The 9,232-nt window shown below is 42.9% G+C and overlaps 1 protein-coding gene across 1 annotated transcript in view; it reads right to left on the bottom strand.

Moving 5' to 3' along the window:
• Positions 1 to 5,106: 5,106 nt before the first annotated feature.
• Positions 5,107 to 9,232, bottom strand: part of LOC129100842 (tight junction protein ZO-2-like) — a 79,530-nt gene continuing 75,404 nt past the window's right edge. Inside the window, exon 23 of the mRNA XM_054610361.1 lies at positions 5,107 to 9,142. Coding sequence (XP_054466336.1) covers positions 8,995 to 9,142 — 148 coding nt within the window. The 3' untranslated portion in view covers positions 5,107 to 8,994. The remainder of the gene's footprint in view (positions 9,143 to 9,232) is intronic.

Below are 9,232 nucleotides of genomic sequence, written 5' to 3'. Positions count from 1 at the left end.
TTTCCACCGCTCGACAATATCCCCAGTCCGGGTCTGCAGTTCTCCCCCTGCTGAGCACAGCCTGAGAAAAGCCCTGTTTCCCCTTTCTGAGTCGTCTCACGGTTTGCCAGAACTTCCTTGAGGCCATTCGAAAGTCCTTCTCCATGGCCTCGCCGAACTCCTCCCACACCCGGGTTTTGCCTCAGCAACCGCCGCAGCTGCAGCCCTTCTGGCCAACCGGTACCTGCCTGCTGATTCAGGAGACCCCTCGGCCAACCAAGCCCGAAAGGCCTCCTTCTTCAGCTTGACGGCCTCCTTCACCGCTGGTGTCCACCAGCGGGTTCTTGGATTGCCGCCACGACAGGCACCGATCGCCTTCCGACCACAACTCCTAGCAGCAGCTTCCACAATGGAGGATTTCAACATGGCCCACTCGGATTCCATGTCCCCAGCCTCCCCCGGGATGCACGAGAAATTGTTCCGGAGGTGGGAGTTGAAGACCTTGCGGACAGGATCCTCAGCCAGACGTTCCCAGTTCACCCTCACTACACGTTTGGGTTTACCGGGTCTGTCCGGCAGCCTCCCCCGCCACCTGATCCAACTCACCACCAGGTGGTGATCAGTTGACAGCTCTGCTCCTCTCTTCACCCGAGTGTCCAAGACATACGGCCGCAGGTCTGATGACACAACTACAAAGTCGATCATAGACCTTTGGCCTAGGGTGTTCTGGTACCAAGTACACTTATGAACCTCCCTATGCTCAAACATGGTGTTTGTTATGGACAGTCCATGACTAGCACAGAAGTCCAACAGCAAAGCACCACTCGGGTTCAGATCGGGCAGGCCGTTCCTCCCAATCACACCCCTCCAGGTTTCTCCATCGTTACCCACGTGAGCGTTGAAGTCTCCCAGAAGAACTATGGAGTCCCCAGTCGGCGCCCTTTCCAGAACACCACCCAAGGACTCCAAGAAGGCCGCGTACTCCGAACTGCTGTTTGGTGCATAGGCACAAACAACAGTCAGAGACTTTCCTCCTGCGATTCCCAGTCGCAGAGAGGCGACCCTCTCGTTCTCCGGGGAGAACTCCAGAACAGCGGCGCTCAGCCGGGGGCTTGTGAGTATCCCCACACCCGCCCGGCGCATCTCACCCTGGGCAACTCCGGAAAAGGAAAAAGTCCAGCCCCTCTCCAGGAGTTTGGTTCCAGAACCGGTGCTATGCGTGGAGGTGAGCCCAACTATATCTAGTTGGTAGCGTTCCACCTCCCGCACCAGCTCCGGTTCCTTCCCCGCCAGAGAGGTGACATTCCACGTCCCTAGAGCTAGTCTGTGATGCCGGGGGTCAGCACGCCCAGGTTTCCGCCCCAGCCTGCCGCCTAGCTCACATTGCACCCCGACCCCAATGCCTATCCCTGCGGGTGGTGGGCCCAGTATATATATATATACTTATCTGTTTGTTTGCACTATCCACTCTGTTGCTGTAATCCTGCAAATTTCCCTGTTGTGAAACTAATAAAGGATAATTTTATCTTTTTTCTGTATATTTGAGATTCACTCCTTTGTACCACTGAGCCCTTTTCAAAATTAGATAAGGTTTTATTTAAAGCTCCATTTTTTGTTATATTTTGTTACATTTGTTTTTCTGCATCTGACATATTTAAAGGCCTTTGGACTTTTATTTCTTTTTTACCTTTGGTGCTATCCATATTACTAGATGTTTCTATGTTCTGCTTTTTTAATGTTGGAGGCTATTTGAAAACAGCAATGAAGATATTGTTATGGAATATGCATCAAATTTACAGGATGAGAGCTTATAACCCATTCCACACGGACTAAACAGGTCTGACGGCAATTATCTGAAAAAGATAAATGAGACAGAGGACAGAGTTTTACATTAATTCCCTAATATCTTCATAAAATCAAAACACACTGATAAAGACCATTTAGTTGGCAAAACTGATGGTGCTGAGATGGCAGGGTCATCCTGCAAGTTTACCCTTGTACATTGCATGGTCAGTCAAAAATGTATGACAGCGCACATAGATATAGATTTATTGTTGCAGAGGGCAATTTGTTTGCACAGCCAGTAAAACAGGCTGAGTTTGGCATTTTGGTGGTCGCCATTTTGTTTCTTTTAAACCAAAAGTGACTCTCGAGGGTAGAGCTGAGTACAACCAAATGCTGAAGAAGACATGTTTCGGTGACAAAAATGTTACAATTCACTGAACTGAAAGGGTTGAAGTTGTAAGACAAAAACACAAACAACTCCCAGACCGGACAACATCGTAGTAGCTACCTGTCAATCAGTGTGTAGCCCCGCCCTAAAGCATACCCTGCTTCATGGTCTATTTGACTCTAAATGGAACATAATTTACTAAATGAACATTATGTTGTATTGAAGAAGAATTGAAACTACAGTTTGAAACCATAAACTCATGTTTACAATGTTTACTGAGGGAATAAATCAAGAGAGAAGTAGAGTAATTTTCTCATAGACTTCTATACAACCAGAGGAGTCGGCCCCTGATGGACAGGAGAGAGAATGCAGGTTGAAGACACTTCCGCATTTGCTTCATTTTGTCAGATCCGGAGGTTGCCACCTGCTATCAACGCAGCCCCTTTTAAAATTACACAGTGCTGGGGTTTGCCCTGAAAACAGTCACTGAATGAGGATGAGACAGAAATGTTTTTAGCAAACAAGTACAATCTAAGTAAATTAATAAATGTTTTTTCAGAGCCCTCCAAAATGCATATGATCATAACAAAAATAAGTCATATCAGCTTGTCATGATTGGTCAACTCTGTGGTAAAGGTTTGGTTAGGTTTATCCCACAAACATTTATTTTACATATATAATATTTCAGGTTTTTTTGGCCGAGCAGTTACATTGTTGAGCTGAATGAAAATGTAAAAAATAGGTTAAAATAAATAGTGACTTTAATCCACCATGGTGATATATTGTAGCTACCTAGGGATGAATAATGTGTAACCTTCACACGTCGTCGTTACTGGTCCGTATTGGTAGCAGTGACAAATCTTCAATAATGCCCATTACTGTCAGAGCTCATGTGACAACAGTGTTGACCTTCAGTGTTGCTCTTTTGACAGAGTTATACAGAGTTATACATACAAAGCTTACAGTTTCTACATTTGAACATACATACTATGTGACATATACAAATATTTTTCAAACAGCTCCATGCAGCACTGCAGCAAGTGGAGTATGATTAAAACAAATTTGATTGACAGATTGATTAACAAAAACATTTTTCTAGTACTGGGTTCATCTCTTTAAACTGAACATTTTACTCACTAAAGGGATTAAAGGATTGGTTCCATCTATTAATAAAAAGAATATCTTCACCTATAGTGGTATTGAGCCAAGATAGTTTTGGTTCCGTTTGTCCAGGATTTCTGCCTCGGCCCAATATAATGCAAGTGAATTAAATTGAGTTTCCGCTGTACTGCATTGAAAACTGGCACTCATAAAATTCAACAGAGACACCATTCTTGGTTTCACAAGGGCCCCTTTACTGAGGATAATCCACACAATACATTATCAACAGGACTATTTCTTTGGTCGAAAGTAGTTCAGCTGAAAAACTGGTCAAAGGAAAAGACAACATTGCTGCAGATGTATGTAAAACAGACAATTCATACATAATATATGCAAGAAGAGCATAGCCTGTGTAAAATACTGATCTACTCTCTGTGACGTCACCCATGGGTTTCTGAAGAGTTGTTGTGAAGCTCAGTGGGTCTGGTTCCGGGCCGTGGCCATCGTGGCAGTTACGACACAGACTAACTTATAAAAATGGGCAAAGAGGTGGAATCGTCGGTGGAGCCGAGACGACTCGGGTGGCGCAGCAATGGACGCAGCTAGCAGCATGAGACGACACCCACCCCAAAGCGGCTTTTTCTCAATAACGACTAACTTTAAGTCTAAATATAATATAAAAAGGGTGAGTTATATAAAAATGTACCCCCTGTTCATTTGTCATGAACAGAGATATTAGCTATAGAGACGAAAACCGTTATTTGTACCAGGCTGTAAACATGTTTAGTTCTGCTGTAAAGTTGAGCATTTTAACCAGGCGGCAACCTGGAAGTGTCTTAAACTTGCATTCTATCTACTGACCATCAGGGGGCGACTCCTCAGGTTGAAAAAATAATTCTGATTGTATAGAAGTCAATGACAAAATGACCCCACTTCTGACTTGATTTATTACCTCAGTTAACATTGTAAACATGAGTTTATGGTCTCAATCTCTAGTTTCAAGTCTTTTTCAATACAGCATGATGTTCATTTAGTAAATGATGGTCCATTTAGAGTCAAATAGAACATAAATAAATTGCCAAACTCAAGGCTTCATAACAGTAGTCCACAAACCAATGGGTTGGGTCACAATGACTACGTCCACGTCTTAAATAAAGTCTATGATATTACCATGGGGGTCTATGGAGATTGACTCGCATTTGGAGCAAGCCTCAAGTGTCCATTGGAAGAACTTCAGTTTCTGGCACTTCCACATTGGCTTTATTTCTCAGCAGTGGAGGATGCAGCTTGACGAAGAGCTGATGAAGCTACTATATTACCCCAATCTTTACCCCCTGTATCACACAGCCCAGAGGTATACCTCACCAATTCTAGCTTCAGGACCCCTCACTGTACCTTATACAGCATGGTAGGATGGTCATCCCTCACTTCTCACTTACTTACTTAAGCAGGCTTTCCCAAGCAGTCAATGCATTTTGTAGTATCTATTGTTGCTGCAGGGATTTGATGTTGTTGCCCTGTCATGTGTTGTCATGATATTTTACCCTGCCTTGTCTAGGTCTCACTTGTAAAAGAGGTTTTAATCTTAATGTGACTGACAAGTTGAATAAAGGTTATATATGTTGAGGTCTCCTGCCCTGCTGACCTCTTTGGTTCCTTGGTGATAACGTGGTAGTTTAGAATCAAACAGTTTTATATACAATTGCTTGCACTTGTATTACCCCCTCTACTACTGTAGTTTTATCTTCTTTTTTTTATACAGACTGCATATCAGGTAGTTATGAAATCCATGATGTTTGAAAATGATCACAGTGCATACACTACACATGTAGTTAAGACTTTTTTGTTTTATTTGGTGTTTTAAGGTGAAAACATGGAAAAAAAAAAACTCAGCAGACACAGTCCAGTCATTCTTCTCATTCTCTCCGTCTCATTTGTAATGTAACCCTCTGCCATCACACATTACAGTGTACTCCATGAGTCCGTTGTGAGGGGACGTCGCTCATCAGCACTTGGATTATGACGGTAAGCACTTAGTAGCTCATTTGTGGAGGTAAACAGAGAACTGAGATGTACAATCAAGCATATTTGAAACATGTGGGACACCGTTCATTCACACTGATGGTGGAGCCCAAGACCAATGAGACCAGGGCAGAACACACACACCCCAACTATTCATGGGGCTGGGTATCGTTTAAGAAAATGACGATACCCATACTAATTATCAGTACCCTTAACATGAACCAACACCAGTCTAGGGCTTCATTTGATACCTACCATGCGAACGGAAGCATTCAGTTGTGCAAAATGCCACCACCACCTCGTACGTTGTATAGCTTTGAACATTTTGGTGGCATCTCAGCACGCTCGACTTCACCACATCACAGACTGTATGGGTTGTAGCTACTGCGGTAGTGGGCCAATCATACGTCCCATTAAATCGAGGAACACTTGTGGTGATTGGCAAGTCATTTCTTTCTGTACCTATTAAAAGGATCAAATGCAGGTATCATATGAATGAAAAAAGTTTCAATACTACTTGGTACTGGGTTATTTTGGTACCTTAAAGGTACTTGATACCTTAAATGGAACCCGTAAAGGTACTTGATACCTTAAAAGGAACCTTAAAGGTACTTGATACCTTAAAAGGAACCTTAAAGGTATTTGATACCTTAAAGGAACCTTAAAGGTACTTGATACCTTATACCCAGCCAGCTCATAAAATATTTTGCTTCTGCTTTTTTCCCTGTCTTCTAGGTTTGTGTGGGGAAATGTCTGCTGGCATGAAGCAAGTCACGTGTTTTATTGTCTGCAGTTTGCTTGGTATAATAACAGAAGATGTGTCTCAATTCAGGGCCCTTCTCCTTGAAAGGACAAAGTCCACAAAAGAGTCACTCAGGCAAGGCTGGATTGTAAAGCTTACCATGTCAACTTGAGCTTATCTCATTGGAAAATTGGTTTGGTAATATCTACCACGTAATCAAATGAAATGATGAGGGCTTTCAAGTGGTGTCCTGCTTTATTGATCTTGAGTCCGTGGAGAGAAATCTGTTCTCACTCCCAAATCGTCATATACTGTCGCCTGGTCAGTGACCCTTTGGCGTCTGACAGTGACGCACCGTGGCACCCTTTAGCGTCTGTATGAGAGGCACCAGGCTTTCAACTAGTTCCAATGTAAACCAATAATCCACGGCATTATTAGACAATCAGAGCAACTTACTTAGTAGTAAGAGCAAGAAAAGGAAGGAAGTCGGGGTAGATGAATGGGTCAAACAAACTCTGACTTTCACCCATGAGTACGATGTTTGTGTCACATGGGAAACCAAGTCAATGTTGGCTTATTTTACCTTATTTTGTAAGATAACTTAACTAATGCTGTGTACACAAGTTACGTAACAAACATACTTATTTTAACACAAACCACAATTTTTTCCTAAGCTTCGCCAAGGGCTTTTGTTGCCTAAACCTAACCAACCTTAAATCTAAGTAACACTATGTTGGTAGTTTATATTGAAGGACAGCTTATGCTTGTAACGAGTGTGGTTTGACACGCCATTCCCTGATGCGTCCAAAACTGACACTAGTGGGGTATGTAAAGCGTCATAGTTTGAAGCGCAAGGCTACTGACCAAGCGTGAGAGTTTCATGAGTTTGAAGAAGAAGGGGTGATGTGTCAAGATCCAGGCACAATGACCAATGGCCCCCTAGCAAGTTCATCCAGCCAAACCTTCAGAGGACTAACCCTGCTCCTCTTATTCAGTCTTCATAGGAATCTGAAATGGTACACAGCTTTGAAAAGATAAGGCTGTTATATTCTATATTCTTCTTATTGTCAAATAATGATCAAATCAACACTGGGTTACTATATCTCTCAATACTTTCTGGCTCCTACTGAAGACAAACTTATTTTTAACAAGAAAGGCTCATATAGCTCTCTATAGTTTAAAAAAAGGTGGGTTTCGGCAAAAACTTTAGTTTTTAAAAAATGTTACTCAAACAGGAGGAAATAGTGCATTTGTTGGGGACTATCTTCAACAGCGGATGAATCCGCCTTTGTTGTTGGTTGCTAGTCTCTAACCGTTTTGAACAGCAAGGGATCTCTATGGCACAGAGGAATAAGATATGTCAGTTTTTGGATAGTTGCACAATACTTGTTAGTAGATACATTCATTGCTGGTAGGGGTCTGCACATGGGATTTGCTAACAATAAGAAGAATATAGAATATCACCAACCTTATCATGTAACAGGGTTGTCAGCATGGCTGAACAGACAGAAGAGGTCACCAACTGCCGAAACTTAACCCACAAAACATTCTGAGGCAGAGGTCTCCACACCGCTGGTCACACATTTTAGACTGGAACATCATTTATGGCTGAGAGGTACAGTGCAAGAACGGCACAGCAACGAATGCTGAGTACCAAAGACGGCAACAATAAGAAAAATAAATCTGAAGGCCCAGACACGCCAGAGAATAGCACGGCAAATTTGATGAGCTAGCTTCTTTTTTTTTCTTGACTCTGTCTCTGAATGGGCAATTCGCTATTGGTTAATGATCCGGGTCAAATTTCAACCAAAATGGAACTTCACGCCAAAGATTTGGGCAGATTGACTTTGCCACCCGCAAGCTAGTCCACCGAGATTCCAATAAAAGTAATTGATTTTGCAACAGAATTTGGCTTTTTTTATGCTGGCGTGACCAGGCCTTTACCAATTACAACTTTCACCTCCTCAAATTATCTCAATTTCTGTTGCTACTGGTTTTGGACTAATATTGTTCTTGATTGGATTCTTAGAGGTCAGTCAGTGTTTGTTCTCTCTCACACATGGCTGATAGGACTGGCTGCAGGGTATGTATTTTCTTTGTGGGTGTAATTTGTCACCGAGGGTGACAGGGGACAGTACAGTGTTTGGGGACAGCATTGAGATTTTGGTGTCACTGGTTCCCTGGTTTCCCTTTAAGCTTGACAGCAGCAGAGGTTTTATTACGGCTGGGTGGCTGAGGGGCGGAGGAGAGACAACCCGAACCTCATGGGACTAAGAAAATAAAAGGCACTTCAAAAAATTGTAACAAATTTCCAGTGTTACTAGATAGACTATATATAGATATATATATGTATATATATACTGTATGTATACACAGGCATTGTCATATACGAAGGAATGCAAAGACAGAGTATAAACACTTGACTTTAAATACATTTTCTCTATATATATATATACGCTGTATGTAATAATATATACGTAACATTTGTTGATCGTAGCTGTCAATATAGGAGCTTAAAAAAGAAGGGGGTGGATGTGATAAAGCGCATTGTGGTTTTTAGGTTTGTTGAGGTTTTTGTGAGGGCAAAACTCGTGGCAATAAGTTTCAGTTGCTGTGCACGAACTGAAGAGTTGCATAGGCAAGAAAAACAAGTGGTTCATAATCACACAGTCTGGACCATCAAAAGTGGTACGTAAGAAAGAAACAATCAAATACACCAGAAAAAAATAAAGTGAAGACAGTGTGTGCCTATCCAAATGGATCGGACAGATTGCTTTAACTTCCATGAAGCAAAAATAAAAGTTTGTTTTTTTCCCCCCTCCTTAATATCAAAGAAGCGAGAGTCAGTTCAAAGTCAGCAGCTTACTTGTGCAGGGCATGATGGAATGGCATGTGTGTAAATAGACTGCATACGCAGTGCATGTGTACATGTACGTCCAGGAGGCCAAGGGCCGGCACAGCTCTCGTGTGCCGACCCCTACAGCTGGGTGTCCTGGTACTGGAAGGAGTTGGCGGTGTAGTATCCCGGCACTGCCTCCTCCTCCTCCGCCTCCTCTTCGCTGGGGTAGAAGGGACGTCCCTCGTTGGAGGGCGGAGGAGCCTGGGGTTCAGGACGGGAGCTGGAGCTGGAAGGACACGGACAAAATAATCCGTACTGAGTCATTCCACGGTTCCAGTTTAACTTGTGCTTCACTAGCCTCGCCGACATTCGCTGA

This window comes from Anoplopoma fimbria, chromosome 13, assembly GCF_027596085.1.
Source record: "Anoplopoma fimbria isolate UVic2021 breed Golden Eagle Sablefish chromosome 13, Afim_UVic_2022, whole genome shotgun sequence".
Taxonomy (NCBI): Eukaryota; Metazoa; Chordata; class Actinopteri; order Perciformes; family Anoplopomatidae; genus Anoplopoma; species Anoplopoma fimbria.
Note: the sequence above shows the minus strand (reverse complement) of the source record. Positions and strands in the feature narration are given on the sequence as shown.